Source organism: Nelumbo nucifera, chromosome 4, assembly GCF_055504915.1.
Source record: "Nelumbo nucifera cultivar China Antique chromosome 4, China Antique-T2T, whole genome shotgun sequence".
NCBI lineage: Eukaryota > Viridiplantae > Streptophyta > Magnoliopsida > Proteales > Nelumbonaceae > Nelumbo > Nelumbo nucifera.
Window position 1 is genome coordinate 25,692,026 of NC_142652.1, and position 19,116 is coordinate 25,711,141.

General features: G+C 38.7%; 1 protein-coding gene across 4 annotated transcripts; it reads left to right on the forward strand.

Annotated features, from left to right (window-relative positions):
• Positions 1-45: 45 nt before the first annotated feature.
• Positions 46-18,517, forward strand: LOC104603007 (uncharacterized). Of its 4 annotated transcripts, none has more exons than XM_019198687.2 (4): positions 46-216; positions 1,367-1,463; positions 3,559-3,696; positions 18,243-18,517. In XM_019198687.2, exons 1-4 carry the CDS (start codon positions 162-164, stop codon positions 18,313-18,315), a joined length of 363 nt encoding a protein of 120 aa, XP_019054232.1. In that variant the 5' UTR covers positions 46-161; the 3' UTR covers positions 18,316-18,517. The 4 variants fall into 4 exon arrangements, 2 of the variants coding, with proteins under 2 accessions (XP_019054232.1, XP_010265203.1); XR_016068616.1 differs by having other exon boundaries at positions 76-216; positions 3,549-3,696; XM_010266901.3 differs by lacking the exon at positions 1,367-1,463 and having other exon boundaries at positions 56-216; positions 3,549-3,696; positions 18,243-18,482.
• The last annotated feature ends 599 nt before the right edge of the window (positions 18,518-19,116 follow it).

A 19,116-nucleotide genomic window follows, 5' to 3' on the forward strand; every position in this document is an offset into this window, starting at 1 on the left:
TAATATTATAAGGCGTCGATTTGAACTGATTCAGAAGGTATTGTTTGGTTGTGAGTTATTGCGTCAATAACGAATTACCAAATAGCATGTTGAGCTGAGTTTGTCTTCTGCTGATTCTCTTGCATAGGCGCTGCTAGGGTGAAGTGGGTTTTGAGATCTCAATGGGTTACGTGCAAGAAGCCAGAGAAAACCATGTCAAGAAGAAAGTAGAAGAAGGCAAGCTCCTTTATTTTCTGTCTTTTGTTTTTTCCCCTTTTCAAAGCTCTCAAACCTTTGTGTTTTGTAGGTAGTTTTAAAGGTTTCGAAGCCTTGGTAAATTTTTTCGGGGTTCTCTAGTAAGGGATTTAAATTAGTGCCAAGTCTAATTCTTCAATGATGTAATTGATAAAACATGGTAAAAGCAGAAAACTAGTGAATGCTCGTCACTTCATTCGACAGATGCACACAAAAGGAAAAACTCAAATGAATAAAAAGGGAGATCATGAGGCCACATACATGTTTATGTGTTCATTTGCAGCGAGGCGTATGCATCAAGCAATATGGAAAATGAAAATGATACTGGAATCATTGTTCTGATGAATTATAAGCTTCATGGTGCTATGCCGTGATGTGATATTTTTCGGTATCTGGTGCAGTGTGATATCTAGTATGGATGTATTTACAGAGACAAATCATTGAAACATAGCCGGTTATTAGCATTTTATCAATCAAATTGATACATTTCAAATGAAACTACAGCCTTTTTTTTTTTTTTGAAAACATTGGTAGAACTCAAAATGAAGAAAATTATCTGATGTTTCAGAACTCTTTAGTCACTCTGGCTATTGGTTACTTGTCCAAGAGATGGTGCATGGACAAAAACATTCAAGATTGAATCCACCCACATTAAAATGTGTATGCAGTGAACGCCTCATTCAAGTGGGTGCCTAGGAGTGCCGACATGATGGCTGATTATCTGGCTTAAGGCTGGGGTGGGAAAAGATTGTTTAGATTGGGGATGTCCAGGACCGGCTGCTAATTTGTAATATGTAATCAGTTGCTGTCATTTGTTTTTGTTTCTACTGTTATTTGTGGTGTGGCCTGTCTTGGGAGGCCCAATGTTGTACATTTCTTTTGCTGCATTACTTTGTATGCAGGTTGGTGTTGAACGAATATTTTATACTGTTCTTATAAAAAATAAAATAAAAAATGCATATGCAAAGCTGTGCCTTGGGTTTAAGTGATTATTTAGGCAAACATCCAGTGACTTGGGCTATTTTGCACTTTCAATGGCTTAAAATATTACCTACTTTAGAATGTTTTGAGAACACTAACTTGTGTATTTTAATGATGCAATATGGTATATCTCCATTATCCAAGGAAGCAGCTTATATGAGGTTGTGTCTGGCAATGCTGTCGCTAGCTGCATTTATGTTGCTGGCAGTAAAGAGGGGGAAAAAGGAAGAAGGCACTAACTATATCTGGTAAGAAGAATTGCTACCTATTTTTAGCAATTTTTGAAGCAATAAAGCTGAAGTTGGGCTACAATAGCTGCAACAATGAAATTACTACAATTTAAACTTCAAAAACACAGTGAACAAAAGCAACCTCCTGCAGAGTGCAGAAGTATTACTGGTATCACATTCTTCATGATTCATGAAGTACATAAACTGAACGAAATCCAAATGCAGCCTAGATAACTATTTAGCATTCTGAATTATGATATTTTGTATCAATAATATTCCATGCTCAAGGGTCCATGAGCTTGAGAGTGCAGGTTTGAGTCTTTAGAGTGGCCACTTTGTGCTAAAAATTAAGGTTAGGTCTGTATCCAGTGCAGTCTCCCAAGACCCTGAATAGATGAGACCAAGATTGGGTTTTTGCCCTAATACTATAATGAAACCAGACTAATCCAATGCTACCTGCCTCATGTAAACACTTGCCTTTCTATCTAACTATCAATAGAGAGAGAGAGAGAAAGAGAGAAGATCACATTTCTATCTTACTATTATGTGTTGAGTCCCTCTTGGATAGACCTCCAATACATTTCAAATCTATCCAGTCCCTCCCTAGACAAGGAAATAGCCAATGAATTTGCTGATCTTCCTATCCACCTGAATGTATAGTTCATTCTTCTTGCCAGGAACATAGTCTCTGTAGTATCATGTCTGCTGCCAAGGACCTGGCACTGCATAGTAGTTCTGCATCCAGCCTATAATCATTTTATAGACCCCTTCCACCTCCAAATTTGTGAACCCCTATGAGTACCCCAGTCTTAAACCTTTAAGTAGAGGCAACAGCTCAGATCTTAGTTCCCATAGTTAATCGGGTTTAAGAATATTAGCATGATAGTTCCTGAATGACATCTAAAGGCACCATCAATACCTGAGTTACCTGGGTTTCCCATGCAGTAACCATCAAAACTTAATTTGGTTATATGAGGAGGTGGAGAACTCCATATTCGAGGATGAGAGAAGGTCTGGAAGAAAGAGGGCCCACGTAATGCCAACATCTAAGGATATCATCAGCTGTGAAAGGATGAAACTGCTGTCTCATTTTAACCCAGTTTGCCAGCCAGTCTAATTGAGACTATAGATGGGGATACTTCAATTGTACTTCATAAATATCACCAATGAAGATGGGGATACTTCAATTGTACTTCATAATATAACATTATGTGAAAGGATGAAACTGCTGTCTCATTGTTAGAAATATCACCAATGAAGACGGGGATACTTCAATTTCATAAATATATTAATATGACTTTGTACTTAGAAGATAGGAAAGTTGGTAAAATTGGAAAGAAAGCAGGTAAGTTGTCAAGAAAGCTTCAGGAAATGTTAAATAAATACAGTTAATGATTTGGGATGCAAGAAACCATAATGAGACATTTATGTGCAACAAACAAGAAAATTGTTACTGACAAATTCATCATGTTGGATAGAAGTTATGAGGCATTGCCATTTATATATCCTATAATCATTAAGTACAAGTATCTAAATGTGGCAAGCTATAATAATTCAACCAAGTCCATATACAACTTTTGCATCATATTTTTTTACTACCATGTGGACTTTCAACTAAAACCAAGTGAAGGTAAAAGAAGGATACTTGATTTTTACCTTATAGTTCTTCCTCTTTATGGAAATTTGTGATTTTCTATTTTATCATTAATCATCTTTTAGCTTTTTTGCAAGAATAGAAGAACACTGTTCAGACAAAAATAAGAGAAGGAAAAAGAGAGTCAAACAAAGGGATGGTTGTGGTTCTCAGCCAAAGACATTTTAAAAGGAACAGAGACTGACTAAGCAGAGCAGTTATTGTGGATAACCAAACAAATGATATGATGTCAGCTGGCTCTTCAATGGATTTCAGATTTCCAATTATACTTTGTAACTTTAGGTCTTTCAGATATTGTGTTACCTGTGATATTTTTTTTTATTTAAGTTTTAAATGTTATTTGATGTATTCATTTTGTCAATGACTCTTGTTCTTTTTTTGTTTCTTTTATATTTTGGGTATCCTTTGGGCATACAATAACATGAGCTTTCATATATTAATATTTCCAGCTTTACGCAGCAAAATGAAGCAGAAGGCACTCAAAGAATGTGATTATTACACTTCAAAGTATGCTGAATGTGCTTCAGGAAGAACAATATCAATCATTTGGCAGTGTCGTAAACAAGCAAAAGAATTAAATGAATGCCTTCATCAATAGTAAGTTCAGTTGTTACATTACTGCATGTTGCTTGGATATGATAGTTTTGAACTTCCTTTTCTGTTTACTCATTATATATGTTGTCATATGTTCGTATGGATTTTGAAAAAAAAAATATTAAATCTTTTTTAATATGAGGTAATTGCATTTTGAACTTAGTGAGTAGAATCTGTGAATCTGGATTTAGCATAATCAGATCAGTTTATTCAAGGGAATCAGAAAAAGTAGAACTTCTCTCATTTATACAGGGTCTTGGGATATCAGTTTTCAGGAGATGTCAATATATTTTTGAGGGGTGAATCCACAGATTCTTATAGGTTGGGCGAGTAACAGAGGCAGAGCAGGAGAACCATGGAACCTATCCTACCAGATCAGAGATAATTTTTGGCATCTAGAGTGAACCTCGTATTCCTCAGGGTTCCTAGGTTAGCCAACTCTAGAAAAACTCCTTGAAGATAGCCCTAGTTTATCTATATAAGGGATGCAAGTTGTTAGTTTATCCAAGGGATGCAACTTCAGCAGGCCTTGGTTGAGCTTTTGTTAAAATTTGAAAGTGCTTCTTCAAAGCTAGGTACCAAATTAACACCTCAAAGTTCATCAAATTTGGAATGTTTTTGCACATTTCGTATAGTGAATCCGATGGGTTAGCAGAATGCCCTAGCTTTCCTTTTACCATGAGCAATGGGGCTTTGTACTTGAGTAAATTTACAAGTAGTGGTATGTAAGAAAAAAGTATTTTTTTATCCTTGGTGAAATGTTTTTGCGATAAAATTCTGATTCTTATTTGAGGACATTACCATGTGGGCTCCTCTTTTGTGGGACCCATTGATTTGCTCTTTTTTTTTTGAGAATTGATTTGCTCAATTCTATTGACATTTTCGAGTTGTTTTGCTAAATTAGCTCTACCATATCCTCAATAGGAAGTTCCTTTTTCTGTAGATCCTTCTACTGTTTAAATTGTGATTCAGTAATTATAAAACTTAATACTAAAATTATCCAATGGTACTATCTTGTGTACAATTTGTTTATTAAATCTCAAAGAAAGTACCATTCTAGTTGTGATGGTGATGGTGATGGTGATGGTGATGGTGATGATGATGATGATGATGATGATGATGATGATGATGATGATGATGATGATGATGATGATGATGATGATGATGATGATGATGATAACAGCAATAATAAGTACAGCTTATTCTTCACTTGACTAGGACAGTCTATTAGGATGATCAACTATATGATCCCATACATAACCCATTAGTGAACAACAGATGTCACTCATTCCATTTTAGATTTTAGACAAGTAAAACTTCTTTTGCATTTAGTCTCCATGGACACAATAGTTTTAAGATCAAAATATGGTTTTGATGAGCCTTTCTAGGGGTCCAAAAAAGTTTTGGTGAGATGAATTTGTAAGCAATGTGGTCCAGTGGTGTATTGATCAAAAAAATGTGGTGCAGTGGTGGTTAACAGTCACGAACTGCACCATTAAGTTTTTTATTCTCACTCTTTTGGAATGAAATTTTTTGTCTGCTGCTTGTTGTCAATGAATAGGAAAGTTAAAAACAAAAAAGACTCTTCATGGACTGACAGTGGACAGAATCAAATTCGCGCTTGTTTCTATAAATAACTTAAAGCATGAGAATTGTACTTTACATTACACGGTAACAATGCTTGATTTTTGTATTTAACTGTTTATGAACCTAAATGTCAGAGAGGTTACCACTAGAAATATATCTGCACTTTAGTTTCTACTTCATGAACTCATGATTGACTGAAACATGGGCCTTTGTCTGTCCCATGTCATTTTTTCTGGATAGATGTTTTTATGATCTATTGTTGTTCATTCTGTTTTAATGATGTTGTTCAGAATCTTGTATCCCTCTTTGTATCTTGTTACCTATATGCAAGTATCCAATAGCTCTTCAATGAATTGTCCCAACTCCTGAGGCTTTTGTTTTTTGGTTGGTTCTAATTTGTGGATTGTGTTGTCCACATCTTGGTGATCCTTTGTTTCTAGTATCTTGGGCATTTACCTCTGTTCCTTCAATCTTTTTTATTATTACCTACACAATTAGCAAAACCTATGACAGCCATAGCCATCTTTCAACTCTTGTTATTCCAGTTTTCTCCATAGGCTGGTCATGAAAAAGCTTTTTTAAGCTCCCCAAGGTATCATATATTTAGGCAGGACTATTTCCTCTTGCTAATCCTAGTAACTAGAAATTGAGACCTAGTTACTAGGATTAGCCAGAGGTCTCAAGTTCTTGTTGGAACCCTCCACCTCACGGCTTTACTAAACCGAATTTCGATGGCAGCAGTATGAGCAATCCAGGGCCCTCCGGAATAGGGAGAGTTATAAGAGATGAAAAAGGGAATCTGTTAGCCATGTATTCTGGTCCAATTGGGGTGGGAGATTCCTTGAGGGCTGAGGTACTAGCAGCTCTTGAAGGGGTACAAAGGGCCAAAGACATGAATATAAACTGGTCATAGAAGGAGATTCTGAAATTGTGGTGAACTGGCTAAAAGAGGACAACTCTAGGCTTTGGAATTACAGCAATGAAAGGAGGAAATTTAAGTGGCTGACTAAGGACCTTGAAGTTCAATGTACATGGGTAAAGAGAAGTGCAAATTCATTGGCAGATGGTCTAGCTAGGCAAGGGGTGAACAGAAACTCTATTTTTTGGGTTTTGTTGTAATTACTTTTATACTTTGGGTGTATCTTGGCTGTATTCAGGAGTTAAGAGTGTTTACTCCCTGACTCTGTAATTTTCTCAATCCTTTAATAAAATTTACTGTTATTGAACAAAAAAAATCCTAGTAACTAGAATCTGTTCCTCCATGTTAAGGTCTTCCTTGGAGTACTGGCTCAGCACTTAGTGGTCTGTTATTCATGAGGGGTTTTCTTTGTTCTTGTTATTTAGGCTTTATGATTTGGTATCAATGAAGGGCTTGAGTTGCATATCTTTGTGATGTTCTGTCTCAACATACTTGTTTACTTCACCAATCAAACAAACATGCTTATTTTTTAATGTACAAATGTTTTAACCCCCAAGTCAAAATTATCCAATCCCTTGTCCTTCCTATCTTCCATCTGGCATTATTCAATACAGTGAAGAGAGGTTATTCAAAGATGATATTCCATACATGCAGCCCATCCCCTCAGATTATCCATTCCTAATAGACTTGCAGGATCCTTCCATTGTCTAGCATGCATGATATGATCTTATTTTTCTAAGGTAGTGCTGACTTTTCTTTTCTTTTCCCCCATGTTTCCCTATTTGGTCCAAGATAGAGTTTGACTAACCTTTCTGAGATGAACCTGTAATTTATGCAGTTGTTTCTTCTGCTAATTGGGGCATTTAGATGATGATTTGAGATACTGCACATGGTCCAATTAATTCAGTAGAAATCTGTTGAAATCAAATATATGAACAGAAAAGTTTTCTTGAAGAGAGAAAAAAGAGAGAAGGAGATATCTTTGAAAAGAAAAAAGAGCAATGATCTAGCCGCTCCCTTCACTTATTATTTATACTAAAAATAATAGAACAGTACAAAGACAACTATGCCCTTATAAGGTGGCATAACATGAAAACAGCATATATAAGACTCAAAAACATAATAAAATTTGGACTCACATAATTACTGTGGTCCCCACCTCCTATCTAACAACTAACATAAAACATCTACTCAGAAAAACAACATAAAACTAATTAATCTTCAACACTCCCCCTCAAGTTTGGAGTAAATGTCACACATTCCCAACTTGCGTAGATCATGTTCTAGCTTGTTCTTTGCCACCCCTTTAGTGAGAACATCAGCCAACTACAACTCTAAAGAGACATAAGGCAAACAAACTTCTCCAACTATTACCCTTTCTCTTATGAAGTGTCTATCAACTTCAATGTGTTTTGTCCTGTCATGTTGAATTAGATTGTGGGCAATATTGATTGCAGCCTGATTGTCACAGTACAGCATCATAGGTTCCTCTGCTTTCACCCCAATCTCACTCAAAAGAGATCTAACCCAAAGAAATTCTAAGACACCATGAGCCATGGATCTATACTCAGCCTCTGCACTTGACCTTGCCACAACCGCTTGCTTCTTACTCTTCTAGGAGATCAAGTTTCCACCTACAAAGGCACACACTCCTGATGTAGACCTCCTGTCATCTAAGCTTCCTGCCCAGTCTACATCTGTATAGGATTCTAGCTTCAAATTTTCATGATCTGAGAAAAGAATGCCTCTGCCAGGGTGCTTTTTCAAATATGCAAGCATTCTCACAATAGCTTCATAGTGTTGAACTCGAGGTGCATGCGTGTACTAACTCACAACACTGACAGCATAAGAAATATCTGGTCGTGTCATACACAAATATAGCAATCAACCCACCATTTTTTGATATCTCCCCACATCTTTTACCAACTCACCATCTTCTGTGATTTGGATCAATAGGAGTGTCTGCTGGTTTGGTCCCCAGCTTTTCAGTCTCCCATAGTAGGTCAAGTACATACTTTCTCCGTGAGATGAAGATCCCATGCTTGGATCTTGCAACTTCAATCCCCAAGAAGTATCTGAGCTCACCAAGATCTTTGATCTCAAATTCTTGCTGTAATGATTTTTTGAGATCATCAATTTCCTCCAGATCATTTCATGTAACCACTATATCATCCACATACACAATCAGAATTGACACCAGAGAATTTCTCCTCTTTATAAAGAGGGTATGATCAGAATGGGTTTGAGTGTATCAGAAACGGATAAGTGCCCCTCTGAACCTGTCAAACCAATCCCTAGGTGACTGTTTCAGTCCATACAGAGATTTTCTGAGTCTACTCACCTTTCCTTTACCAACATTTTCATAAAAGCCTGTTGGATTGTCCATATATACCTCCTCCTGTAAATCACCATTGAGGAAGGCATTTTTGACATCAAGCTGGAACAAGGACCATGAATAGGTGGTTGCTAGAGATAAAAGGATACGAACTGAACTCATCTTAGCTACTGGTGCAAAGGTTTCCAGATAATCAACACCATAGGTCTGAGTATACCCTTTTGCTACCAACCTTGCCTTGTACCTCTCTATCTTGTCATCGGCCTTACACTTCACTATGAATACCCATCTACATCCGACTGTCTCCTTGTCTGAGGGGAGATCAACTATTTCCCAAGTTTGGTTTTTAACCAAGGCTTCCATCTCTTCTTGCATGGTTGTTTTCCACTCAGGTTTGGAGAGAGTCTCAGTAACATTCCTGGGTATAGACACAGAATCCAAGGAAGAAAGGAAAGCCTAGTAGGAGGGTGATAAGGCACTATAGGAAAGATGGTGTGAAATGCAATGGGTTGTATACTTTCTCTTCCCTTTGCGAAGTGCAATGGGAAGATCAAGGTCAATGGGATCAGTTGCAACAATGGTGTTAGGTACATGAACATTATCATTAGAAAGCATAACAAGCTCAAGCTCAAGAGGAATACCTGGAACTGTATCTGTTGAATCTGGAGTTTCAGAGGGACTGATAGAGAGGTGTGGATTGAGGATGTGTGGAGTCAACCATCGTCTGCCAACACTGATATTTCTGTGAGGCTCTCATAGTGGCTCAGGTAATGAAACTGACGGAGGTGCTGGCAAAGAAGCTGATGGAAGTGCTTATGGAACTGATGATGGAACTAATGGAGGCACAAAAGAAACAGGAAGAAGAACAGATTGTAAGTTCTCCCCAAAACTCTCCCCTTGAGAAAAACCACTCGAGAAGAAGAAGGTGGATTCAAAAAAGGTAACATCCATAGTGACAAATCTGCTCCTCGACACTGGGTCGTAACAGTAATACCCCTTTTGGTTCTGAGCATACCCAAAGAAAACACATTTCATGGCCTTAGGATCTAATTTCTTGCAATAGGGGCCAAGAATGTGAGCAAAGGAAATACAACCAAAAACCCTCGGAGGTATGTGAAATATCTCCCCATTTGGAAAAAGAAGATTAAATGGCTTAAACCCTAAAGTCCGTGAAGGAACACGGTTAATCAAATGCACGGCTATAAGAACCGCATCTCCCTAGAAATGCACAAAAACTGAAGCACATACCATAAGACTTCTTGCCACCTCCACAATGTGTCTATTTTTCCTCTCAACTACTCCATTCTGTTGCGGTGTATATGCACATCTGCTCTGATGAATTACACCATATTCTAAGAAATATGTAGTCAGGTCCTTATCAAAGTACTCTTTGGCATTATCTAATCTAAAGGCCTTAGTTCTCACTCCAAATTGTGTGAGAACCATCTGGTGGAACTGTCGTACCAAGTTAAAAACCTCATCTCGCGATCTCATCAAATATATCCAAGAATACTGTGTATAATCATCCACAAACAAGAGAAAGTAACGGTATCCTCCCATGGAAGGGATATGATATGGCCCCTATACATCAGTGTGAACAATATTAAAAGCAAAAGTATAATGCTTTCCTAACTGGCTCTGACCCGCTACTACTGTTGCTACTAATATGATGGCTCTGATGTTTCGGAATCTCATCCAGAAGGTAGACTATATTCACCTCACGACTACTACCAATCATCTTCTTTGACTCCAGATCCTGCAAAACACAATTACCAAGAAGAAAGGTCACTGAACAGTTTAATTTTTTTGTCAATGAACTAACAGAAAGTAGGTTGGTATGAAGTCTAGGGACATGTAAGACAGAAGATAAAGTTATATCATTGGTCACTTTAATTGTTCCCTTCCCAACAATGAGAATATGTGAACCATCTGTTGTAGAGACTCTATCTCTACCAGAGCACAACTGATAGGAACTGAAAAAGGTAGGGGCATTAATCATGTGCTCAAATGCTCCTGAGTCTATAATCCAGGGAGATCCATCCTTACCTGAAGTGGATGCAAGATTTGCAGTTGCATATGAGCTACCTGTATGTGCAAAAGAAGTGGTGTAGTTGACTCCTGCATTCTGCTGTCCATCTGGAAGGCCAGAGCTAGGTGAATCTTTCTTACTCATAAGCTATCCAAACCTCTCCAATTCTGTTATCACTACTGCTACTGCAATGGATTCCCAATTAGTTTGGGAAAGAGGGGAAGAAGAATCTCCTGTAGTGGCCACATTTGCATTTCCCTTCTTGTTCCTTATCCGGGCAGGCATAAGATTTGGATGAAGCTTCCAACAAGTGTCCCTGATATGCTTAGTCTTCTTACAATAATCACACACCAAGTCCTTCTTATCTTCCCTTCTAGTGTCACTACTCCCCCTGTCTCCATTTGGCTTATATTTGGTTGTACTAACCATAGCCGACTAGTCAACCCTAGGCTGTCTTAGCATGACATTCCTCTTACTCTCCTCTCCAAAGACAAAGGCATAGGCTTGAGAGAGTGTCACACCCTCCCTAGAAAGAATATGTTGCCTAGCAATGTCAAATTTAGGGTTCAGCTCTGCCAAGAACTCAAAAACCCTATTTCTCTGTACCAGTCTTTGATAGGTTGCTGCATCATTTACACTTTTCCTTACCACAGTTTCTAAGTGATCGATTTTCTGCCAAAGGGTTTTTAGCATGGAGAAATACACAGCAAGGGGTTTTTCTCCTTGTTTCATACTTATCACCTGATTCCTTAACTAATAGGGCCTCATTTTGCTTCTGAGAGTAGGTTTCAATCACTCCATCCCATAGGAAATTTTTTGCAATATGAGGTAATATAGAATTACACAACCAAGACATTACAGTAGAAATCACTATTTGCTAATTCAGTCAAGCTTCTTGTGAAAGAAAGAGGGGGAAGGTGAAGATTTCAGCAGTAGAGAAGGAATGAGAAGAAGAAAAGAGTAGGAAGTCAACTAGGATTGTGAGAAAAGTTAACCCTAGCCGCCTACCTCTCATTATAGTTATATTTAACTTAAAGATGAGATATTACAAGGATGCCCTTAGTAGGGTGGCTACTAAATTTGAACAGTCACAACTTTAAAAAAATATAAACTAATGGGCCTAGGCCCAACAACTTCCTAACTAAATAAAAACAAACTAAAACAAAACCGGGCCACTCAACACTCCCCCTCAAGTTGGGAGAAAATGTCCCACATTCCCAACTTGCGTAGATCATGCTCCAGCTTGTTCTTTGCAACACCTTTTGTGAGAACATCGGTTGCAGATAAAAAACAATGTATGGAAGACAAACTTCTCCAGAAGTTACCCTTTCTCTGATAAAATGTCTATCCACTTCAATGTGCTTAGTTCAGTCATGCTGGACTAGGTTATGGGCAATATTAATTGTTGCCTGGTACCAATATAGCATCATGGGTTCTTCTGCCCGTACACCAATTTCTTCTAACAGAGAACGGATCCAGAGAAATTCTGAAACTCCATGTGCCATGGCCCTGTATTCGGCTTCAGCACTTGATCTTGCCACCACTGTTTGTTTCTTACTCTTCCATGAGACTAGGTTACCCCCAACTAGGGTGCACACTCCTGAAGTTGATCTCCTGTCATCAAGGCATCCTGTCCAATCTGCATCTGTATAAGCCTCTAGTTTCAACTGTCCATGATCAGTGAACAATATGCCTCTGCCCAGGTGTCCCTTCAGATAAGCAAGAATCCTATCAACTGCCTCCCAATGCTAGACTCGTGGAGCATGCATGTATTGACTTACTACACTCACTACATAGGAGATGTCTACTCTTGTCATACACAAGTATAGCAGCCGACCCACAAGTTTCTGATATCTCCCAATGTCCTTTATTGGTTCACCTAATGATGCATTGATTTTATGGTTCTGATCAATAGGGGTGCTAATTGCCTTTGTTCCAAGCTTCCCTGTCTCTTGAAGAAAGTCCAAGACTTCCTTTGAGAGAAAAATTTCATGTTTCGATCTTGCAACTTCAATGCCTAAGAAGTATCTCAGTTCTCCAAGATCCTTAATTTCAAATTCCTTATGTAGGTTCTTTTTCAAACTATCAATCTCACTCAGATCATACCAAGTGACAACAATATCATCCACATAAACAATTAGGATTGACACCAAAGATCCCCTACGCTTCACAAGCAAAGTGTGATTGGATTGAGTCTGAGTGTATCCAAAAGCAATCAAAGCCTTTCTGAATCTGTCAAACCATGCTCTGGGAGATTATTTCAATCCATAGAGTGACTTCTTAAGCTTGCGTACCTTTCCCTTTTTAGTATCATTGTAAAAACCAGCAGGAAGATCCATATACACTTCTTCTTGCAGATCCCCATTTAGGAAAGCATTCTTCACATTCAGTTGAAACAAGGGCCAAGAGTATGAGGCAACAAGAGAAAGAAGTATCCGAACGGAGGCCATCTTTGCAACTAGCGCAAAGGTCTCTAAGTAATCAATGCCATAGGTCTGTGTGTACCCTTTTGCAACAAGTATTGCCTTGTATCTTTCTATACTTCCATCTGCCTTATATTTTACTATATAAACCCATCTGCATCCAACTGTCTCCTTGCCTTCTGGTAGGTTCACAATGTCCCATGTTTGATTCTTAATCAAAGCTTCCATCTCTTCCTGCATAATTGTCTTCCACTCAGGTTTGGAGAGAGCCTCACTAACACCCTTGGGTATAGACACTGAATCGAGAGAGGAGAGAAAAGCACGGTAGGAAGCAGAAAGTTCACTGTAGGATAAGTACTGTGAAATACAATGAGCAGTACATTTTCTCTTCCCTTTTCTGAGAGCAATAGGAAGATCAATGTTATCTATAACAGAGTTAGTAGGATCAATGGGAACTAAAATAGTAGCGGGACCAAGAGGAATACCTGAATCCATGTCATCCGAATCTGGAGTCTCCAAAGGATCGACAGGAAGTGGTGTGAGTTCTGCTGTAGTAGAATCAACCGCCTTGTGAAGTCTTTGTCGTGAGTAATGCTGAGAAGCAGAATGCAAAGGAAGTGGCAAGGTAGGTGCCACAGGGTGGTGGTCAAGCACAGGAGTAGACACAGGGACTGGAACTGGGAGAGGAATAGATTGCTAACTTACTTCCCCAAAACACTCCCCCTGAGAAGGATTCTTTGAGAAAAGTACGTGGATTCAAAAAAGGTGGCATCCATGGTAACGTATCGGCTCCCAGAGACTGGATCATAACAGCAGTACCCTTTCTGATTCTCTGCATATCCAAGGAAGACACTTCTTTGCCTTGGGATCAAGTTTCGAGCGGTGAGGACCAAGTATATGTGCAAAGCAAACACACCCAAACACCCTGAGAGGAATATGAAACATCTCTCCCTGAGGAAAAAGAAGACTGAATGGAGTGTTGAATCCAAGTATACGAGAGAGCACCTTGTTAATCAGATATACTGTTGTGAGAACTGCATCACCCCAAAACCGAACCAGAACTGTAGATGTGATCATCATGCTTCTTGCAGTCTTAGCAATGTGTTTGTTCTTCCTTTCTACAACACCATTCTGCTGTGGACTGTAGGGGCAACCGCTCTGATGGACAACATCATATTCTAACAGATATGAGGCAAGATGTCTTTCAAAATATTCCCTGGCATTGTCAGATCTAAACACCTTTATTCTTGTTCCAAACTGTGTTAGTACCATCTAATGAAATTGCCTCACCAAGGATGGTACCTCATCGTGGGATTTCATCAAGTAAATCCAAGAGTATCGAGAGAAATCATCCACAAATAAGAAAAAATAGCGATAGCCTCCCATAGAAGGAACATGGTAAGGGCCCCACACCTCCAAATGAATAACATCAAAAGAAGAAAAACATCTTTTATTACTAAGTTTAAATGAATGTCTACAATGCTTTCCAAGTTGGCAACTTCACACTCCAAACTTGACAGACTAACAGACTCAAAAAGTTTTGTGAACAAAGAACTCAAAGAAGAAAAAGGTAAATGACCCAAACGATTATGCCAAAGCATAATTTGACTCACAGATCCTGACTCACTATCCCTGCTGACATGATGACTCTGATGAGGAGGAAGTACATCCAGGAGGTAGATTCCATTCACTTCACGACCACTCACAATCGTCCTCTTTGAATCCAGATCCTGCAAAATACAACGTCCAGGAGAAAAAATTACTAAGCAGTTCCGGTTCTTAGTCAAACTACTAACAGATAACAAATTAGTACTCAATCTGAGAACATGAAGGACAGAGGATAGACAAATAGAATCACTAATCTTGACAGATCCCTTCCCAGCAATAGGAACATGGGATCCATCAGTTGTGGAGACCCTGTCTCTGCTAGAATAGAACTGGTAAGAAGAAAAAATAGTGGAGCTATTGGTCATATGCTCTGAGGCTCTAGAATCTATAATCCAAGGGGGTCCCTCCTTACCTGAAGTGGAAACATAATTTGCAGTGGCGTGTGAACTACCTGTGTGAGCAAAGGAGGTAGAGTGGACTCCACCAGTGCCACCTGTACCTTGTTGTCCGCTTGCGGTTGAACTGGAACTGGCTGTATCCCGCTGGTTCAGAAGTAGCCCATACCTCTCAAGTTCGGCCCTTACTGCAGCAGTTGCAACAGACTCCAGAGTAGTTGTAGTAGGAGGGGCCGGAGTGTCACCAGTAACTGCCATGTGTGCATTTCCCTTCTTATTTTTCAATCTATCCGGCACAAGATGTGGGTGAAGCTTCCAGCAAGTATCTCTTGTATGTTTAGGCTTCTTACAGTAGTCACAGGTCAGATCTCTTTTGTCTTCTTTCTTGATTTCACTACCACTTTGTTTAGGTTTCAAACACTTACCATAGCAGACTGATCAGAAATGAGGTTTTTCATCATCACATCCCTCCTGCACTCCTCCCCTGACACAAAGGCATATGCTTGGGAGAGAGGGACATTGTCCCTGGAAAGAAGATGTCGTGCAATATCATACTCAGGATTAAGGCCAGCAAGGAATTCAAACACCCTGTACTTCTCTAGATGTTTCTGATAGGTAGTTGCATCCTTAGTGGTTTTCCAAGCAAATGTCTCTAAATGGTCAATCTCCTGCCACAGGGTTTTAAGGACTGAAAAATAGGCTGCAACAGATCTATCTCCCTGTCTTGTAGCAATAATCTGATTTCTCAGTTGATAAGCCCTAGCAACATTCTCCCTCTGTGAATAAGTTTCTGCAACCCCATCCCATATCTCCTTGGCTGCATTTGCCCATAAAAGATTTTTACTTATATGTGGCAACATGGAATTACACAACCAAGTCATCACCATATAATTCTCCTACACCCACTAGGAGTTGCTACTTTCAGGTTTCACCTCTTCACCAGTGATATACCCTAATTTCCCATGAGCACCAATGACCATCTTTGAAGATTATAACCATTCCAAGTAATTTGCACCATCCAACCTAATTGTAGTAATGGTCCTAGCCCCGAAGGGGTCTCCAGCACCTCCTCCCACTGGTCTCATTTCACTCCCAGGCTTATTTTCAACTTTGTGGCCCTCCATGCTTCTCAAAAAAGATAAAGAAAATAACTAAAAATTGCAGCAAGATCAAACAAAACACCTTTTGGAACCAACAACACTTTCTTGGTGTCTTGGACTTTCTTCCCACAAAAGATTCCTTTTCTGTGGGATGGGAGAAGAGAGAAAAGAGGCAGCCGCCTCTCTAGAAGCCTCCAAACCAGGCAGGACTTGAACCGCCCCTTACAAAAAACTCCAAGGAACCCTAAAAAAATTAGGGCGCCACTTCCTAGGTCAAAAATGAAGAGTCCAACAAAAACAGGACTCTTACCCTTTCTCCAGTTTTTCCTAATTCTGATGAGAAACCCTAGACCAGCTATAGGGCACACAGATCCATCAAGAAAATCCAAAAATTGGGCTTACTTGAGAGCTTCAATCAGCCTCTTAAATCACCATGCAGTCGGCCGATCTAGGGTTGCATGGGAGAACAACTTCAAGAACCTTCGACCTGCTCCGATACCAAGTAGAAATCACTATTTGTTGATTCAGTCAAGCTTCTTGTGAAAGAAAGAGGGGGAAGGTGAAGATTTCAGCAGTAGAGAATGAATGAGAAGAAGAAAAGAGTAGGAGGTCAACTAAGATTGTGAGAAAAGTTAACCCCAGCCGCCTACCTCTCATTATATTTATATTTAACTTAAAGATGAGATATTACAAGGATGCCCTTAGTAGGGTGGCTACTAAAACTGAATAGTCACAACTTTAAAAAAATATAAACTAATGGGCCTAGGCCCAACAACTTCCTAACTAAATAAAAACAAACTAAAACAAAACCGGGCCACTCAACAATTACCATGTAATTCTCCTGCACCCATCGGGAAGAATTTGTATCAGGTTTCTTCTCCTCCCCAATGATGTATCCTAAGTTTTCATGGGCACCAATAGCCATCTTGGCTGATTGTGCCCACTTGAAATAATTTGTACCATCAAGTTTTACTATAGTAATGATTCTAAACCAAAAAATATCACTACTACCTCCAACACCCAGTCCCACGGTATCGGTGGATTTCACCTTGGTACTCCAACTCTCCATCTTACTTCAAACAGTTCAACAGTAAGAAAAAATAGATTGGAGATCTTCCAAAAGCAATTTAATATCACACACATAGAAAGCAACCCTTCTAGAAGAAGAAAACCCTATCCGGAGAGAAATCTCTCTCCATCCCACGCCTCCCAACAGAGAGAAGAGTGAATTGATCACTCTAGGAGGCTCAGAAAATTCTAGAAACTTAACCACCCTCTTCAGAATAACAAAAGAAAACTAACAATACCTGGGTGCCCAAGATCATATCAAAAACAAAGAGTCCAACTTTTCTGGGACTCTTCCTCGTACTCCAGTTCTTCTTGATTTTGATGTTGAACAGTAGATCACCTTCCTGATGATTAGATCCCACCAAAAAATCCAAGAACTGGGCAATATATAGCAGATCGATCAACCCTTTGTTGCTTCATGCAGTCAGCTGATTTAGGGCTGCATGAGAATGCTTCAAGAACCCTAGCCGGTGCTCTGATACCAAGTAGAAATCTGATGAAATCAAATATATGAACAGAAAAGGGTTTCTTGAAGAGAGAAAGAAGAGAGAAGAAGAAGAGAATGAGAGATCTTTGAAAAGAAAAGAGAGCAATGATTTGGCCGCCCCCTTCACTTATTATTTATACTAAAAATAATAAAGCAGTACAAAGACAACTATGCCCTTATAGGGCGGCATAACATGAAAACAGCATATATAAGACTCAAAAACATAATAAAATTTGGACTCACATAACTACTGTGGTCCCCACCTCCTATCCAACAACTAACATAAAACATCTACTCAGAAAAACAACATAAAACTGATTAATCTTCAACAAATTTCAAAATTACATCAAATTTTTTGTTTAGAGAGAGAGTGTGTGATTGCTTTTGTGTACTAGTACATTGTAATTTTTTATGCTTTCTTCCAACAAAATGATGTAATGGAAAAGGGTAGTATTAGAGAAAACCAACAAGATATGTAATCTTACATCATTGATAGCTAGTGAACCAGTTAAAGCTTTCTTTAGTTGAATATATGAAAGTACTTCAGAAAAGTATACTAGACTATAGATAACTATGCTTTCCTCATTTTTCTTGGCAGCACCAATGACTCTGTACTGGAAGAAATGAAGAAAGAATACATGCTTCAACAGGAAGGAAAGGGATCTACATAAGCTTGAGTGCGTTGTTTTTCTAACACCAATTAATTCGGGACCAATTACAAGAATTCTCCACCAGTGGCCCAGTGCAAATGTTGAAAAAGTTGTGTACCATGGAATGAAGAGGACAATGTCTAGAAATATTTCTGTTTTTTTTCCTTGATGCTCCATGTCCCATCAAACATCGCATTCCAATGTTCATGTTCCTCAACTTTAATCATTGAATTCATTAGTCTAATGTAGGAGCAAAAGAGGAAATGTCTAGCATTGTTGGGAAACATTCCCAACAATGCTCTTATTTTTCTTCTTTCAGGAAATTGGCACTACAGAAGAAAAAAAACAAAAACGTGTCCTTGGGCGTGCGTTTTTCCAAAACGAAGTCAGAATATTTTTTTTTCAAACCAATAAAAAAAGATGCTTCAGAAAACAAAAATACGTTTTCATTTTTTTTTTTTTTTGATCAGTTAAAAATACGTTTTCATTTCCAAAGGCTGATGTAGACACATAGAGGCATTCATGAGACTGACAGCTTAGATCATATCAGTCATGGGGAGCCTATAACACAGTAGACTGTTGTTTTGTTTGGCCATCCTGATATTCCTATTGAACAATTCTTTAAGGAGAGGAGAAAAAGAAAGAAAAAGATAAAAAAGTATGTTTAAGATGAAAAGGCAAAAAAAAAAAAAGTCATTCTCTTACCAACAAATAACATCAAAATAAACTTTTGTTTTCTTAGTTCCTTTTAAAATTTCAATTAGATCAGTGATCTTTAAAGTTCAAAATATCAGCATCTTCGAAGTTTTGATCTCTCATTCC

Bases quoted from the DNA above. Each gene is read 5' to 3' on its own strand.
- LOC104603007 (XM_019198687.2), top strand. From the start codon at position 162: ATGGGTTACGTGCAAGAAGCCAGAGAAAACCATGTCAAGAAGAAAGTA. The intron at 217-1,366 runs GCAAGCTCCTTT...CCAAGGAAGCAG, and splicing joins CAAGAAGAAAGTAGAAGAAG to CTTATATGAGGTTGTGTCTG. The intron at 3,697-18,242 runs GTAAGTTCAGTT...TTTTCTTGGCAG, and splicing joins AATGAATGCCTTCATCAATA to CACCAATGACTCTGTACTGG.